This window comes from Cariama cristata, unplaced genomic scaffold (assembly GCF_000690535.1).
Source record: "Cariama cristata isolate BGI_N322 unplaced genomic scaffold, ASM69053v1 scaffold6619, whole genome shotgun sequence".
Classification (NCBI taxonomy): domain Eukaryota; kingdom Metazoa; phylum Chordata; class Aves; order Cariamiformes; family Cariamidae; genus Cariama; species Cariama cristata.
In genome coordinates, this window is record NW_009636309.1 from 101,471 (window position 1) to 120,592 (window position 19,122).

General features: G+C 44.2%; 1 protein-coding gene across 1 annotated transcript in view; it reads right to left on the reverse strand.

Moving 5' to 3' along the window:
- The window catches only part of CADPS (Ca++-dependent secretion activator), a 145,466-nt gene that overhangs the window by 94,371 nt on the left and 31,973 nt on the right, over positions 1 to 19,122 (reverse strand). Inside the window, exons 6-9 of the mRNA XM_009707883.1 lie at positions 17,544 to 17,683; positions 15,417 to 15,483; positions 6,980 to 7,088; positions 5,648 to 5,860 (exon numbers count right to left, since the gene is read on the reverse strand). Of these exons, the coding sequence (XP_009706185.1) occupies positions 5,648 to 5,860; positions 6,980 to 7,088; positions 15,417 to 15,483; positions 17,544 to 17,683 (529 nt within the window). The remainder of the gene's footprint in view (positions 1 to 5,647; positions 5,861 to 6,979; positions 7,089 to 15,416; positions 15,484 to 17,543; positions 17,684 to 19,122) is intronic.

The following is a 19,122-nucleotide window of genomic DNA, read 5'->3' on the forward strand; positions in this document are numbered from 1 at the left end:
TCCTGCAATGAAGCATCTGCAAGTTGACAATACAGAAGACACAGCAGCGTTCTCATGATATCTCTAACTATCTAAAAAAAAAAAGCAATTAAAGCACAAAACTAATAATCTAATAGGATAGCGATGCATTGTAGTGCAAATACATGTAATGTTGCCAAACCCAAGTTCATTCATTCATTCACTCTTTCTTTCTTTCTTTCAAAGTGGCAAAAATCTGTATTTCCATCAAATTAAACTCTTTTTTTTTTTTTTTTTTTTTTTTCAGTAAAATCTGGTAAGAATCCTCTTTGGAAATCCAAACATTTAGGAAAAAAAAAAAGAAAGAAAAAAGGAAGTGTCTGCTGAGAAGGAATTCTGCCTGCTACCCAGGGGTATATTATACGCACACGCACATACTCACACACAGGAAAAAAAAAAAGAAAAGAAAAAAAAGAAACAAAAGGAGGAAGAAGGAAAAAAGGAGTCTTGTTTGACGGCCAGGAGGGATGACACCGCCTGTTCCTTCTCATAATTGCATTCAGATACTCCAAATACATATTTGCCAGCTCTCATGACCCACTGATGCTATTCCCTGCTAAGGAAAGCAGGCAGTCACCAGGTATTAGAGAAGCAGGTTTTAACACCAATAAAGGATTTGTACCGGGTGTATTTAAGACTGAAGAAAGACTAAGGAGAAGCTCTTTTACAGCACAAGTTTGGGCTTTTATCTTTTTCAAAGTAGGTATTCCAGTGGGAAAAGGTAAAATAATAATTCCCCTGGCTTATTCTTTGGCAAGCATTGCTTTGATTGGCGACTGAGACCCATTAATTTACGATAATTTGGGGGAACAGCAGCACTCCTCCGTGACTAATGTATTTAAGTCGGAGCGGGTCAGCACCTCCAAACCCAAGGTGACCCAGAGAGCTGCCACTCGCTGCCGAAATCATCCCCTACTGCATTTACGGGAGAGGGAACTATCACACCTCGATGACTCAGGCTTATTTTCACAAGACATGCATGGAGGGGTTTTTTGGGGGGCTCCTGTGGAATCCTGCACCTCGTCTAGGTCTCCTGGGGTCTCCTGCCCTACCTTTCTACACTTTGAGGTGTCCACAGTTCGCCCTGCACGCTGGTGCGCTGCACCAAGCTAATCATCGGCACGGAGAGAAAGGATATTGTCAGAGTGCAAAATGATCTGTTTTCAGGCAGGAAGCAGTCAACTAGATGTAAATTCCATGAAACAAAAGAAGGTATTATTTACAGTTTTATTGTGATGTTAATTAATATTTACATCTTGGAACGAAAAATAGAAATGTTAATGATTGGCTTTACTAAGAGGATCACTTGATGCCAATGTGAAAGCCAGGGAGAGAAGGCAATTATGCAAACATCACATGCATCCTAATTTCAGTATGGAAACTTACATTTCAAACCTCAGATCAGGAAAATAACATGGAAAGTTTGTACTACAAAATCTAAACATGAGATTTAAGAGAAAAAAAAGCACATTGCATATGTCAGATAATCTACTCTGATTATCTGAGCTGTGCTAGCTACAGGGAAGCACTTACCCTTGAGTCCAGCTAGAAGTTAGCAGGGTAAGAAGGAACAAACCAGAATAACATAAAGACTAGCAACAAGGCTCAGGAAAGCAGACAGGAGCCCTAACCTAGCAGCTAAATATTTGGGTTCAAGCAAAGAATGAAAAAGAAACTTAAAGAAAATCAAACCAACCAAAAAAAGAAACCTCTTACAGCTGAAAATTTCTTAAGCAGCTCAATAAACCTCACTACTTATTATGGGGGAACAAATCATTACAAATTCTCAAAACAACCAACTCTTTGTATATGGTGTGATTAACAGTCATTAAATATAAACAGACATTAAAAAATGAAATATAACCACAAGTGATACGTAAAACAAGTACAGACCAATCTTTCACATTAAAAAGAAAAGGGTTTTAAAAAAAAAAGAACATTGAGCATGTTTGGGAATTTAGTTTGATGCATCACTAACACAGAACGAACAAAGATTGGTGCTTTCAGACAAGTGACCACTTTTATGAAGCTTAAATATTGCCAAAAGGTGTAATATGTATTGGCAGCATTATTGACTACAATACTGTGCATGATTTCAACAGTAAACGAGAACAGTTTTGGGTTTCTTCTTTTATAATGCGAACACTGGAGAAAAGCACAGCTTTGCGTGAATGGAGTTTTTCTTTTAAATTGTAGCAAAACAAAAAAAGCAAAACTTTTCACTCTAACAGGTATTGTTCACCCACATAAAACGAATTGTAGAGTCATACAAAAATTAATGAATAGCAGGATCTATTTTTTTTCAGTACTTAAATGGCAAATAAAATAAACTCCATCCTGGTTCGGAGCTGTCTGTTTACTTCCAAGTCAAGCACGGCTATCGAACTGCAGATGAGAATTTGAGTGCTGCTTGAATTTTGCATTTACTAAGTCAAAAGAGGTGGGAAGCAAATGAATTCACTATTTCTCCCAAGTTTCCCCAACAGTAAAATGTGTTCTTCTCAAGTTTCTGTTTAACAGACAGCTCCATCACAGGAGCGGAGGGCTGGATTTTCTCTGCATGTGCATGCATGCGCATGTGCCATCTCGGACTGCTACAACATGAAAGCTGTAACAACAGTTACTCATCAAATGGCTTAACATTTACTTCTTTGCACATCCTCATTCACCATAGCCTCTAATAAGCACAAAAAATATGACAGGTATAAAGATAAATGTACAAGATTAAAATGTCTCATAGAAGTCCTTACCTTTCTGCAGGCAAAAAAAAAACCACAAAAAACCAAACCAAAAAACCCAAGCCAAAAAAACCCAGTAACAAACCAAGACCCTTTTTAAAATGCAATACTTGATAGGTTTGAATTTCAAGACTGAAGGAGCTGAGATATGTATTTGTGCATTTAAGACTCCTGACAAGCCATCATGTGTGGCATGCATGACTCACTTCTGCTTCTGATTATTTAACTGCTGCGCCCAATGACTTTTGCAACGAGCATTGCCACATACAAACATTGAAATACGAAAAATGAGTAGCCCTTGCTGTTGAGATGAAGGTGTACAATGGCATGCTGCCCTCTTCCTCTTGTAGGATGAAGGTCCTGTGCACAAAGAGTTGTCAGAGGGATCTAGATCCAAGGGAGTAGGAAGAAGGACGACCGAGGACAAAACACGCTGGCCCAGAGGATGCTGAAGTACTAAGTCATCGTCAGACTGATAAGCCAACTGGTTTTGCCCTTCCAGACTTCAGCACAACACAACCAAGAGGGTCTCCCAGTGCGTGCAGCAAAATGGGGAGCCTGAAGCTGCCCAGCTTATGGGGAAAACACACTGTGGATGGAAAGAGGGTGGTGGCATAAAAAGAGTCGAATGATCTGGATTTGGAGATGGTATTGGCATGAGAACAAGTGAGAGAAACTGTCAGATCCTGACCCCCTCAGATGCTCTGGAGGGACCAGGGGGTGAAATCTCGGCTGTTTTCACCAGACGCAAGGATGAGGGATCCCTGCCTCCTGGCAAGTGAGTGAGATGGAAAAAAACAAGGTCAAACCTGTGGCATTTCTCTAGCTCTGAGCACAGTCAGGCTGATACAGTCTGCAGGACCACGAGCAGCACAAGTCTCTCGTGGATGTGCTGGGTTGCGGTTAGATGCAGAGAGGACTCCTGGGCTCAGTCACCAACTTCGCTGCTCGCTGGCAAGGACTAGGACAAGCCAGCTGTCCCTTCTCCATCCCAGGTAACCTAAGCAGGGGGGTTCAGCTCTCTCTACACACACAGCGCTTGGCTGTGCATGGGGCCAACACACCCAAAGGTCCACAGTCCTGGGTATCCCCTTTCCCTCCCCAAACTCTTGGCAGACTTTGCTGCAGCTGCTACTAGGCAATTACAATGTGTCTGGGAAAGGGACCCTTCACCGGACTCCACATACTGGTCTGCGAAAGTGAAAACTCCATAAACATCAGGAATTTACCCAGCAGAAAAATTGTCCAGGCCTGATGTCCGCAAGGAGAGGTGTTTCCCCAGTTCGATGCTCTCTCACTGCCCTCATCCTAGTCCACAGGGATCATGCTGGGATGAGCAGGAGCGCATCCTCTTTGCACCAACCACACAGCTAAGGGCATCCTTCAGCATCACTTGTTAGGAGAGGGAGCCACAAGCAGCATCCCTCTGCTGCTCTCCCTTGCTACACTTTGAGTCTTTCAGCATGTAAAAAAGCAGCGGCAGAGGGACCTGTGCCTGCTGTTTCCAAGAACCCTTTGACTAATGTTCTGGCAGAGTGACACAGAATCCCTGGGAGTGCTCTCAGGTCAGAACAACTCAGCCAGATCTAGAGGCTAATCACAGCCAGTAAACATCCCACTTACAAGAGGCCAATTCTTGTCTCCCATTTTGGCTTTCTGAGAGGTGTCCTTCCTTCCTGACCCCCCAGTCCTCTACACTTTGCACCCCAAAGTCAGCGACCTGACTGGGATGAAAAGCATGAGGGTCATTGAAATGAAAATACTGACTATAGGTTTACCACGCTGCATCATGCTACATCTCACTCACAGCAGCAGCAGTGCAAGGCAGAAGGGAGTCCTCAAATATGCAGGCATGTGGAGGATGAAAAAAAAAAAAGGCAGCAAGCAGAGGTTTTCTGCTGTAACATTGATCGTACAGCTGTATGTCTTGCATTTTTATTTTCTATAAATACTGACATGAAGAAGTTAAACCGATATAAAAGGTGATCAAATGATATTGATGAGCAAGGGGCAGATTTTCTGAGTTCCTTACAAGAAAATACTCCATAACAGCTTTGCAGAGACTGTTTTAAATGTTTAAATCTGATTTACTCAGAATAATTTGCTAATATTTACCACTTTCCCTGATTTTATTTCTATTTAATGATACTGATTCTTAAATTTTGCTGAAACTAGTGAGAACTGTTGTATGTTACATAATAAAGGGGCTCCAGACGCATGATCGAGACCTTCAAGAAAAAAGAGCGAGGAGGCATTCATCTGGTTTATAATCAAATTACATTTGCAAGACAAAAGAAATTGCTCTAAATTTCAAATTAAGCAAACTGGGTATAACTGCACAGGACATGCAGCATAGCTACGACTTAAAAGATGATTGCTTTAAATTCACATCTAACTGGCCTGCAAAGCAACCTGTTAAAAATACCATATGTTTTCCTACAGTTGAATATTCAACAGGAGACCTCTTTTTGTGTGTGCATTTCATACTTGCAAGATTTGCACCTGTAGTTCCGAGCACGTGATGCATTTGATAGACAGCTAATGGCGCTAATGAATCGCTCTGATCTGGGTGTGCAGTTTATTGTGTGGGGGTAAAGCACGTGTCTGCAGAAAGCAAGCTGGGTCTCAGGCTCTCAGATCCCAGCCTCTCCTCCATCAAGTATTGCACTTTAAAATACTCATTGACAACTTCCCCAAGGAATTTGTTTCTTGGATTTGGTTGTGCTAAACACACAGGTTAACTGCTTCTGGATCCACTGATGTAAAAAGCAGCTTAATGATAATGAAAAAAATTTTCGAGTCAGAAATATGTGTGCGAATACTGATTTACATCAGTGCAGAAAATCTTTCTATCAAAGACTTCTGCTTTCTAGGAGAACTTATTTACTTACAAAATTGAGAGATTGGGGCGTCTAGCTGGGGTACATTTCCTCCTTTAGCATTTAGCTTTTGCACTTGGGTAGGTGGCACAGGTTTGTGAGACTGGCCGGTGGCTCGGTACATGGCTTGGACCCACAGGATACGGTCCTGCTCATCGTCACTTGCAAAAATCACCGTGTCTCCTTCCTTCACAGCGTTGAAGAATGCTCTGCCACCCTCCAAACCTGGCAGGAGAGGAAGCGACAATGGAGTTTCACAGACTTTCAGCCCAGTCAGGGGATCTCCCCCAGCTTCCCAACCCACTGCCGCCCTGGGTGTCACCTCAGCCGGCCCCACACTGTCTCCGGTTCCTGGCCAAGCTCAGTCCCCTCCCCTGCACCAAACTCACCCGCAAGACAGCCCGCCATGTCCCCAGGTAGCACCCTGCACCGCAATTACTACAACATGCCCCAACACACTCAGATTAATTGCTTCTCTCACCTACAGCCCTGTCTGTGCAAGTCCCATGCGAGTTGCACCGCCGGAGCCCCATTAAAAATGGGTTTTGAGGGGATGTGGTGGGAGATTTCCCATTAGACCGAGTGCATCAGTGCTCACACTGCACAGAAGGTGCTTGGGTGATGTTCTTATTTCTGTCTTGCCCTGATTCAGCACTGATCTTCCCATCTCCCTAACATGAGAATTAACCTGGAATAAAGGTCTTGACAACCAATCCACTGTGTCTTTCTTCACCTCCTCTGGGGATGCCATTACACAGGGCATAGTGAGGATCACCACGCTCAACATGTTGCCCCACTGAAATAAAAGAAACGTGGTGCTCCTCCACTTGAAGAAGAGTCTCACAATTCAACAGGTACCTCCAGGTACGAGGGGACTTGCTGTCCCTGCCCCTTCCACTCATTCACATCCATCAGAGAGAAAATGGGGCAGGCAAAAATGCTGGGTTGGTCCTATAAATATTTTGTACAAGGAAGAGTGACATAGCAGCTAACCTTTTATTTAGGGAATATAATCTGAAGGCACAGGTTAGGATCATTACTCGATTTGAGCATTCAGTTCACAACCAAATTTCATTGAGATTTAAGCATCATTTTGGGTCCCCAGAAGAGATGAGTCTTTCCCTCCTTTGCTGCAACTCCTAGCTCAATTCCTTAGATCTATTTATAGTAAAGTCATGCATAGCTAATGATCAGTATAAACACAAACATATTTAGAATAATGCTGATCACGGTTCAGCTGCAAGCAGGGAGGGAGGGAGAGAGAGGACTCCCATTTGGGAGCCGTACGGAGCGTGGTGAGCAGGAGCACTGGCGGGCGCAGCAGCCAGGTGTCAGCCCCCGTACCTGGCTGCGGGTCGGTGTAGTCCACAGTGTATCCGTCGAGCTGCAGCAGCTCTTGAGGTTCAGCTTTTTTCTCCCGGTAGCTGCACATAGCAAACGTATATTGACTAACCTGAAGAAAATCACAAAGCTAAGATGGCACCGGGTGATCATGACAAGGCAATCCAAAACGCTTACAAACGCCGTACGCTGACGGCGTGTTTACAGGGACTGGGGATGATGGGGGAATTTTGACAGTCATTGCCCATACGAGACAGACAACTTTTTACCAAGGCTTTTGCAAAGCTCTCTCTTAACACACCCTGCTATGGCAGGCATGTAATTCTCCGCATCAGTACATACAGCGGTTTAATTTCCTCCAAAAGAGGAAGCTCCACGCTTTAAAACCCTCTATCATTCATCCTCAGACAAGTGCAAGAGTGACACCCTGTCACAAACAATGTGAGCTAAATTGCTAGGTGCCAGTCATATTAAAGCAATCTTAAGATCCCACTGATCTCGGCAGTTGTTGTCATCAGTGCTGTAAATGGCAGCTCTCACTCCTCTGAGGTACCATCTGCATGACACGATACATTCAATGTCAAGCTCTTGACGGAAGCCGACTCAGCTGCGGGGGCTCTGCCAGGCTCCCGAATCGCCTTTAGGAGGCCATCAGGCCGCATCAAGACCCCGCGCGTACTTGGCGTGCCGCGATCTGGATGGTCGGCGAGAAGCTCGTCCCGGGAGGAGAGGAGAGGAGAGGATTCTCTGTGCCCCAGGCGAGGAACTCACGGGGAAATTTACTGTCAAATGATTTCAAATGACTTTGTTAAGGTTGTGTCACATCCTGGCCGCCTGACGTAATTTTATTCATCTGGACATTTTCTTGACCTCTGGAGGAAACTTTAAAACTCTGGTGGGCGGCATTGGATCGTGCTCGTCATTTTTTGGAAGTCGCGAGAGATCCTGAAAGACGGGTGAGCGGCTGGGCTGGGGGATTTTGCCTTCAAACTCCATACAAATCGCTTGGCTACAAATACACACGCAGCACCTATTTTGGTGGCATCTATTGCTAATAAAATGTCATTTATTTAAGTCAGGGGACCCGTCTGTTGGCATAGCATCTCCCAGCCGGTGCTCGGTTTATTGCTGCCCTCTACGGGCTTCTGCTAGCTGCCAGTCTGCTCTCAGCAGCTCTGCCTGCACCGTGCCTTCCTCCAGGAACAGCTCCAAAAGCCACCTAAGAATAAACCCTATCATTAACACATTTGTGGGAGTAAGACTAAAAGTGATGCTTAAAGCATCTTGCATCCTCCTTAAAACTACCAGCACCGACGAAAGATTGACAAGTAACAGACCAATAGCAGGAGCACACCAGTGCATATTCTATGCTATGAACTTTGAATGCATACCATCGTACCGGCAACACAAAAATTTAAAAGATTAACACGAAGAAATCTAAAAATAACGTAGTGCCCCACAGCACAACATTCAGACGACTCCTGCAGTGTTCATTCAGTTATACTCGCAGTATATTGCTGCCATCTCCTGGAGAAGCTCTTGAATGTGCTTTATTTATGGTAAGATCCTGGAGATTTCATCCGAGCGGTGAAGATTTGATTCCTCTGTGTCAGATAGCCTGAACTTCAGGGACTGTATGATAAATCCAATTCCTGAAATGAGTCAGTGCTAACCTATGCTGACATTGATTGAAAACATTAATACAACTAATGTTTTTTTCTTCTGTATGCTCTATAGCAACAGGTAAAATTCATTCAGTAGTTCAGCTGCTTCTTCTCTGGCCCTGAACATGAGGTCTGAACTTCAGGCTCTTCTTCATGGACAAATAATCCCTCTCATCTTTGGATTCAGAAAATATTCTTCATCCGTATCAATAAGCCAACCATACCAACTCAACAGTAATGTATGGAAACACACGCAGGCATTTCAGAGCGTATACTGCTCATGTTAAAAGTTATAAAAGACAGATGTAGACAGTAGACTCTGCTTGGAGCCATCCTGAGAGAGAGGCAAAGCAAACTGGTCTGTCCTGTTAGCATTCACATGATTTCCTTGGAAGAAGCTGCTCTACATCATTATTAGAAGACACCTCTAAAAGAAACCCACAGGTGGGTCTACAACATGAGATGAGTCAGGGCTCACCTGGGTTCAGGTCCTACTTCTTCTCTACTCACACGGCTCAAGCGCAAAGCCCAAGCTCAGGATTGCCCCAGATCCTGCAGGCAGGAGGCAGGTTAGGATCGGGCTGGAGGGAGGAGACAGCTAGCGATGGCCTCTGGAAAAGGTGCCAACTGTGCCATGGAGGGTGCCTGCGCCTAAACAATTTGAGCTACTGACTTCAGGGACTGGCATACCAGCCTGTCTGTCCTATCCTGCTGCTTAAAGCATTTACTGCTTGGGGTCAGAACGAAGCTGATGCCCTGGCTACCAGTGCAATGTGGCTCCTTCCATTTACAAGTGGTGGTAAAGCAAAACCTGACAAAATGAGATTCTAGGAAGCTCGGTATGTCACGATCATGCTTTGCTGCTGAACAGCACTGTAGGGTCAAGGGGAGATTGCAGCTTGCCTTTCATCAGTCCTCTAAAATATTGTGCTTTACAGAGCCTGCTTTCTGTAGAAGCTTAGAAGTGGCCAGACAAGTGAAACAGTTAATAGCAGAAATTAATCTTACAGCCTGCTGAGTTCACACCAAACCATAGCTGAGTATGAGAGCAAGCGAGCAGATGGGATGGGCAAGATGAATGGTTTGAGTAATTGGAAAAAACACAGATACAGAGAGGAAACCGAAGGAAGACAGAGGAGAAATCTCTGCCCAGCGAGGGACAAGCTCTCAAAGCAGCTGGGATTTCATCCAGGGACTCGGTGAGGGCCAGGAAAGGAGCATCTAAGGAAGCTGAACGGAGAGAAACTAAAAGAAGGGAAATAATCCAAGGCTGCCCTGGCTTGTTCATTACAAAAAAAAGGGAAAATGCTTTGAGAAACAATTTAAGACAAAAGAACAGAAGGAAAAGAAAGTGGGGAAAAAAGAGAAAAAGACAAAGAAATTCAGCAAAGGGGAAGCAGACAGCGGGAGACAAATGCCAAAGTTCACTATTCCCCGGCTGCTAAATTAGATCTGACTTTCTTGGCGCTTGACCATATTCTGTCACCAGCTATATAATCTGACTGATTAATAAATACAGTAGATGTGTATTAACCAGTCCTGACTTTGTCCTTGTTTTTTCACCAGAGACTCCTGCTCTAGCGAGCACGGCTTTCCCCAGGATCCTGCTCAGACCTGTTAATTGTCGTGCCTCACACTCTGAGCTCAGTCATTCGCCTCCCCCTTTCTCGCTGTTGACATAACACCGCCCCACTTGGGTTAAATTCTTAAATGGACCTTTCCTAGATTAACAGCATGCATTTTGTCCCAAGGGAGAGAAACTGTGCTAAGATACTGCCAGTTGTAATACAGCTTTCCACTTTGATGGGAGACTCTTGTCCTCTGGTTGCAGCTGTACGTTGCCTCCCGAGCCCTTTCCTGACACAAATGAGCAGAGGAAATGATCTAGCTTAAAGAAAACCATTGTTTTCACATTTCAGCACATCCATTCAGCCCTAAACAATTGCACATAGCAGTTGTCCTAACTCCTTCCTTCAAAGCAGGAGGTGTGCGTGTGTTCTCCTTGAGCAGGGCTGTGTGATGGGAAGCCATCCCGTGTGAGTACGGACAGGACATGCAGGACCTACCGTAGCCAGGTGTAACAAGCTGTGGCACCTGTTTAACCAGTAGTTTCCAAACATTTTGTATTTATCATCAATACTCAAGGTTTCTCAAGAATCACCACCTATGCCCAGTTCTCAGCGAGGGTCTAACTGAAAACATGATTTAATATGATTATGGAGACCAGCTACGGGTCATTTACCTTGACTTGAGGACCACAGTCTAGGACCACTGCTGTAGTACACTGCAATTTTGCTGAATTATTCTCTAATTCTGGTGGTTATTCGGAGTTACTGAACACCTACTTCATTTCATTTTATCCCGAGTCAGCTGAGTTTTGCTAAAAGCAGGAACCGTCACTGTTAGTCTAAATTATAATGAGTTCAGGGAGTCTGTCATTAGAACAATAGATCCAGGCATAGACACTGCAACTGGTTTTAATCTGCAGAGAGTTGATCTGGTTCCAACAACATTCTGCAAACACCATCAGACACAATCAGCCGAAAACTGCTTCAAGCTACTCAGCAGACATGTCATCCAGGTACCATGGAGTGTTACTTCCCATATGCTGCCAGAGCACAGAAATGGGGTTATGACAAGAGAAGAACAGATTCAGTCTGAAATCTCAGTGTAATTAATTCACTTGCCCTTAAGAATCATTATAAGAAATTTCCCATTGCAAAGCCAGCAAACCCACCAGAACCAACAACAGTGTTGTTGCCAGTACAGCACATTAGACCTTGCAAAGAATTAATACAAGCTCTGTCAGCTATCAAAAATCCCAGCTTTTGCACAACCAACGGTCTAATTGGCAAACTGGCTGAAATTTGTATGCTGTGGAAACACTTATAGGAAACACTTAAGAAACGCTTATAACATCTGTGATGGGTGTACATTTTCTTTCCTAACCAGTCACAGAGAACTTTGCCCTAAATTGCTCCATTGCTTTTGCTTACCACTGCCACTGGCATTACAGTTGCCTTTACGAAGCATTTTCCTCACTTGTGATGCTGCGGACCATTTCCATCCAAGCTCAGGGCCATATTCTGCCATCACTTTCACGCTGCATATCTCAGGATTTAAAATTAGGCAAGTAACGAGTCTCTGCCATGTAATTTACATCTAATCAGTATTCTGCTCTTCTGCTGCTCATCTCAAAGGGTGTCTACGAGAAGGGTGGGCAGCGTGCAGAGAGGACCGCGATTCATTCGGAAGCGAAAACTATCCCCTCTTAATGCACGGGTGCATGCTGGAGGAGCATATGCACTAGCTCTGCCAGCTGTGCCATGCCGTAAACCCTCCCCGAGGGGTTGAACCAAGTCCACCCAGCAACGTACGGGCTGGAGAGGTGAGGCCCACTTCTAGAAAAAAAAAAACCGCTCTCACCCGCTACACCCAAACAAATCATCTCCACTCCTGTACAACCCTCGCAGCTACACAGACACAGAAGGTGCGAGGGATTATTCCACCCAAATTACAAGGCAGTTACTGCTCCTTTCCCCTTCTCTCCAGGGCTTACACAAGCAAAGTCGCAGTGGAAAGACTCCCTGCAGAGCTCCTTTTTCTACATAAGCGTGCAAAGCCTCCGTTCATACTGGCGAGGCATCACTGACACAAGAGACAAACTGCCATCAACACCTTCCTCCTTGGTGCCGCCCATGCAGTTTGGCACCTTTGAGCCTTGTTTAGGTGGTTATGTAGAGTTTGAGTATTTATTACCATGAATTTCTTAACCGCTGGTACCAGAAGGCAGAGCGATACCACCCAACAGCACTGAAGGAACTGAGGCTGCGTCTGTCTGAAATGGGGAAAGAGGGGCAGGAGAGGGCACAGGACCAGGAGGAGGAGGTTACTCTGCAAGGGATGGGAGAGGAGACAGAGCTGCAATAGAAAATGCTACAGGTAAGGGACAGAGACAAGGGATCAGAAAGGAAACACTTATTCATCCAAACATACAGCCTTGCCCTCTTGGCAGTGACACGGACTGACCAGACCACTATATCCCAAATGGACTTTATGCTTTGGACTCCATCTCTTGGCTCTGGTGCAAGCAGGAGCCTGGTGCAGATGAGAAGGCTCCTGAAACACGGGCTGCTCCTTGTCCGTTCTTTACGTAACAGAGCCAGCTCACCTTCCTGCAGGGGTTATTTTCTGTCTGTGGTTTAGCAGAGTTCAGAGCATCCTGGACATCAACACCTTTGCTGCCAATCCCTGTTCATATCAGCACCCATCCTTTGCCTTGCATGAAAAGCAAATGACAAACATACGGACAGCAAAGTATTTTTATTCCATCTTTATTGCCTGCTGACATGTTCAATATGCTCAAACTACATCTGAGGGACTGCATAGAGAGTGTTTCTTGTTTATATTTGATGTACGGCAGAACACTTTACATTGCACCAAATGTTGAGCAAACGGTAACATAACAGAGAAGCTGCAGTGGCAGCTGGAATTTCTGAGGTGGGCTACAGAGACTCTCTGGGGGCAAAAGTCTGCTCATCTTATTCAAATGAACTGCTTTTCTGGCCAAATTCTGCTCTTATATGCCAACTGACGAATATAGACCTAGTAACATGAGAAAACATGGAATAACTCTGAGAGCTTCAATTCCACAGCAAGCTGAAGAATATATAGCAACTGAAAACTAGAGAAGTAACTGTAGCCACATAGAATGGCTAGAAGAAAGGCTCCTTGAGAGAGACATGGGAATCCACGACCAAACCTGCAAACCCTTGCACAGAAGAGTATCAACAGATTTATTTATGGGAGAAGCTATGTTAGGAAAGAATTGCTTTGGAGAATCCGTGTTCACAGGGAAAAAGGGACTGAGAACTTGGTCTAACAGGAATGAATTGTCTCTCAGGGAAAAGCAATACTAGTTGCCCTACAGGTCATCACAGACTGCCACGGCACTTTTAACTTAATTTCAGAACATAATAAAGGAAACATACAGAGAAAAGCAACCCCTCAATTCTTGCCCAAGAACAGGGTCACTGCCTAATGTTCCCAAAAGGCCTTTCCTTCATTATGGCCTCTGCTGCTTCTTACCCAGGAGACGGTTTGGGATTTACCTCCAGCAGTCTAGCTCTGCAAGATGCTGGGTTCCCCTGGGAGCTGCCAAGCACCCTACCTTGCCAGGGACCTGGCTAGTCCCTGCACGGAGGGTGCAGCTGCAAACCAGATGCTTCTAAGAACGGATTACACAGATCCTAAACCCATCACTTTTACCTAAGTCTAAATATATCTGCTTGGGCAGACAGAGGCATCTCCTGTGGCTGTTCTACACTAGCTCCCCCACTTCTGTGGCCATTTTGACCCCATTTGGAGTACAAAATGAGCACTTAAACTGTTGCTGTTGATCATACTTGGTTATTGGATTAGGTACTCAACTAGTCTCTCCAAATAGGCTCCTACTTACATGGGTCATGCACATCATAAATCCCTTTTACTTTCCCAGGATGGATTTTCTTATCTGCCACATAGTCTAGCGCTATGGAGGTCAGCAGTGATGGACAAATGAGGAATGCAGTTAAGCTTCCTACTGAGACAGCTGAACATGAAGTAGTAATTAACTCAAAACAAACTAACCAGTTTACACCAGGTGATTTAGGACCACAGAAGCCAGCTGTGTAAGGTGTGTAAGATTGACTGAGTGGACTGCTTCCCTTACCGGCACAGGAAAGCCAGCATACAAGCATGCTCCTTCCTAGATGTGGAGCCTGATGCACCTGGTTTACACCACCTCTGTTCTTACACATAGGTGAAATCCCGGCCTCTCTGCGGCAGACCAGCCATCTGCTTCGTCGGCAGTAGGATTTCACCCTCTGACTTGATCACTTTGGATCCATGCTGGCACAAGATCTCAGTTGGATCCCATGTTATTCCATCAGAGCACCTCTGTTGCTTGCACCACAGGGCCCTGCACAAAGCTTTTATTTCCCACACTTGGAGACAACACACCCTGGGGAACCCAGAGAGGAAGGAGAGAAAGATGGACCCGAGAGGACTCTGTGGCTTTATCAGGTTGGTGTGAAGATGGAGCGGCTCAAGTTGGGGCCCCACACTCCTGTGGCCAACGCAGTGGTTTCAGCTGCCGTTGGGAAGGTGAGGGAAGATCTAACACACCAAGTACTGACCACATCCTTTTGTGTCACAGAGGACATCTTCTGCCTGTTTCCTTGAAATTCTTAACCACGGTCAAATACACAGGTCTACCAAAACCGAGAGGGTAGAAAATGAAAAAAAGAAAAAAAGGCAAAAAGGAAGAAAGACATCGCAAAATGATTTATGAGAGCTGTAGATGATGAGACGCAGTAATGTACATGAAGGCAAGATAAATGTCAAGAACGATATACTGACTCTGACGTAGCCAGTGATTAAACTTCTGTAGATTTCAATGGACTTCAAATTTTACCTGGAGGCTCAAAAGAGAGCATTTTCACCCAATACCTCCAGACAAAGACAGACGGAGCTTTCTCCTCATCTCATTAATTCCTCACTAAAATGGGTTCTCCATTTCACCAAGCATTCATATGCATCAGGAAACTCAAGGCTAGAGGTGTGCAACTGGGATATCCTTGAGAAGATGTATATATTTAGAAAAAAATCCATGACTTAACAGACACCCCATGCAGAACCACAGCTCAGCATCAATTACACAGCACTGAAAATGGCCAGAGGAAAGGCTTAAATATTTCATGTTGTGATTTAAGATCACTTTCAGTGAAATCTGTTACCTGGACCAGGACAAAGAATCGTTTCTTCCATCTCTTCCAAACATTTTTACCAATGGCCCATAAATACCTAGGAGAAAAGAACAGGCGAATTCAGTACACAAGTGACTATATGTTGTTCTCTTGCTTTTCAGTGTGTTTTCTTTGCACCTAGAAACTGAAGTTAATGCACAAGCAGGAGTAATTACAAGATTCTTAAGCTCAGTAGCATTCATGAATGTGTTTATTTCTAGCCTGAACAAATAACCTGTAAAGAAAGTGACATAAAAAGCTTCCAGAGTCTTAATGTTATACAGTATTAATTCTCTCTTCCTCTTTGTCTTTCACAGCTTGCTCAGCATTTAGAAGCACTTTAATGTCAGTGAATAGCTACAACATGGTTGGATGAGTGAAGAATACATTTGCAACGGCAGAATTAAGGGAGAGAAACCCCGAATGTTGCTTTAAGCCTTCACAAAACCATTTGGCTGAGGGGAGTTGTCAAACAGAGGGATACTTACTACATCGAAGGCAGTACCTAGCATCCCAGTATCCACTGGACTAACTAAACCAAGACACTTTGCTGAACAGCTTAAGATGAATTCCTGGAAATCGCTTGGCTACAGATATTCAAACAAACTGAGTAATTTCTAAGGAGGAGTGAATTTACTTTTTTCTACAAAGGAAGAATTTTTATAATTAACATCAAAATTAGCATTTAATCTCTGCGATGAAGCAGCCGCTATGACACTGTAATACAAACACTGGTAAAAATAGTGTCAGCACCAGACTAATAGTAAACACAAGGACATTATTCAGCATTAATATGTTTTACGTATCATTATAATTACTTTATTTCTGAGTCAATAAATAGAAAAACAATTCCTTTTTGGTTATGCCAGTGGTTCCTTATGCCCAAAGAGATCCAGCATACTCTTGGTGAACGTTTAAGCTGCAAAACTCCAAGATATGCTAATGTGGGCACCGGGTCCTTGGCTAGTTCAAGAACGAGGTAATAATTGTCCTTTTTGCTATTGCCGCTAACATCTATAGAAAGACAATCTCAGTTCTGATAGCAAGCTAGTATTATAAATTACATAGGTTTGAGGAGCATCTTGTAAATCAAATGTTAATTGAAGAAAGCCTGAGAAAAGCCAGGACTGCTCAGCCCTGTTGCTATCGGCTGTGGTCAAGGAAACAAATACAACAGGCAAACTGTCCTTTCTTACTTTTGGTGTCTGTGATGGTGGTGGCAAAATTAAATTTCACATGTGGATATTGGCTCTGATTTCATTAGCAGAGATGACAGGAGGAGGAGGAGGAGGAATTGAAAAAAAGATGAATGATCCAAGCCATCTAGTAATGGATTGAATCTAACGAAACACTATGGAAATAAAAATGAAACAAACTCACTTTTATAGCACCAAAAACATACCAGAGAAAGAGTTAATCAAACCAGTGACTTTCCTGGACAATTTCTATTTTTTATCACATCCTCAAACACACGAAAGCCTTGCCAATGGCATTGGCTAGATGTTCCCAAGGATGATCTAATTTGTAATTGCATCGCATGAAGGTGGAAGCCAGGGGTGGTGGTCAGGGATGCCCCTGGCCCCAGACCCTCTGACACTCACGTCTGGAGGGGAGAGGTTTCCCTTTTAACCTCCCAGATCATTAGTCCTACTCCAGGCAACCGCCTACTCCAGGCAACTGCTATTTAATTGTGCTGTGTATCTCTGTATAAATAATGATGATCACACTGGAGTTTATTTCAAGCAGAAGGTGCGCTGTGCTTTTGGGTCTGAGAAGTCAATACAGGGAAACACAGAATAATTTAGGAAATTATACCATTCTGAGTAAGACAGGCAGGCAAGTTCACCTATTATTTCCTTACAGGCAAATAATAACCTAGCAATTTCCTGAGGAATATTGTTTAAAATTTAAACTGTTTGGCTGATATGCATTAAAAAGTCTGTGCTAAGAATATGGAAAGTGCATTATAAATGACTGAACTAATGCCATTTTTACATTTATCTTTCTTTAGACTTCCTGTGAACTTGAGAGAAAGAGTTTCTCTTTTAAGATTCTGGAAGAGAAACGTTCTAATGCATGTTCAAAACAAATTGAGTTTAGATCAAGATAAGCATTTACCCAGAGTGCTTCATGTTTTGAGGCTTATCCATTCGCACGGCAAGCTTGATCTTCAGGTCTTGATCCGGGCAGTTTTTGGAAACAGTCATTTTGTGCCACTCTGATTGCTTTGGGCTATTGGGAGTAGGGTGGAGAACAACCTGCAAGCATCAAAATCAACAATGTTAAAGGGAAAAATTATTCACAAAATGAGTTTTATAATGGGGAACAAAAGCATATCAGATGAGCTACTTTTGCCCTAAAAGTCAGTCTGGAAACTTCTATTCACATCAGTGAGAATGGCTTTTTATTGCTTTTTTAACATACAGTTATGGTCAACGGCTCAATGTCCAAGGAGAGACTGGTGACGAGTGGCGTTCCTCAGGGGTCGGTGTTGGGACCGGCGCTGTTCAACATCTTTGTTGGCAACATGGACAGAGGGATTGAGTGCACCCTCAGCAAGTTTGCTGATAACACCAAGCTGTGTGGTGCAGTCGACACGCTGGAGGGAAAGGATGCCATCCAGAGGGACCCGGACAGGCTTGAGAGGCGGGCCCGTGGAACCTCATGAAGTTCAACAAGGCCAAGTGCAAGGGTCCTGCACATGGGTTGGGGCAATCCCAAACACAAATACAAGCTGGGTGGAGAATGGATTGAGAGCAGCCCTGAGGAGAAGGACTTGGGGATGCTGGCTGACGAAAAGCTCAATGTGACACAGCAATATGCGTTTGCAGCCCAGAAAGCCAACTGTATCCTGGGCTGCATTAAAAGCAGCATGACCAGCAGATCAAGGGAGGGGATTCTGCCCCTCTGCTCCGCTCTGGTGAGACCCCCCTGCAGTACTGTCTTCAGCTCCGGGGTCCTCAGCACAAGAAGGATACGGACCTGTTGGAGCGAGTCCAGAGGAGGCCACGAATATGATCCGAGGGCTGGAGCACCTCTCCTATGAGAACAGGCTGAGAGGTTGGGGTTGTTCAGCCTGGAGAAGAGAAGGCTCTGGGGAGACCTTAGAGCAGCCTTCCAGTACCTAAAGGGGCCAACAAGAAAGCTGGGGAGGGACTTTTTACAAGGGCATGGAGTGATAGGACAAGGGGCAATGACCTTAAACTGAAAGAGAGTAGATTTAGATTAGATATTAGGAAGAAATTCTTCCCCATGAGGGTGGTGAGGCACTGGCACAGGTTGCCCAGAGAAGCTGTGGATGCCTCATCCCTGGAAGTGTTCAAGGCCAGGTTGGATGGGGGTTTGAGAAACCTGGTCTGGTGGAAGGTGTCCCTGCCTATGGCAGGGGGGGTGGACTAGATGATCTTTAAGGTCCCTTCTAACAAAACAATTCTATGATTCTATTATTATTTTGAGAATAATTCCTATATTCTTTGGCTCCTCTATCTACCACGTCATTGTTCATGAGGTTGTGCAGAACAGAACTGCATTATCAGTTCCTATTGTTTAAGGAAAGATCATGGCCAACAAACTTGCAACTCTCCAGATAAATCAGTCTAGAAGTGATGGTGGACTAACGTGATGAGCAAACCAGCAACAAGTTTTTTCTGAGGTTGTCCACTGCAATCTTGGTCAACCTCCAGACTTCCTGACATTT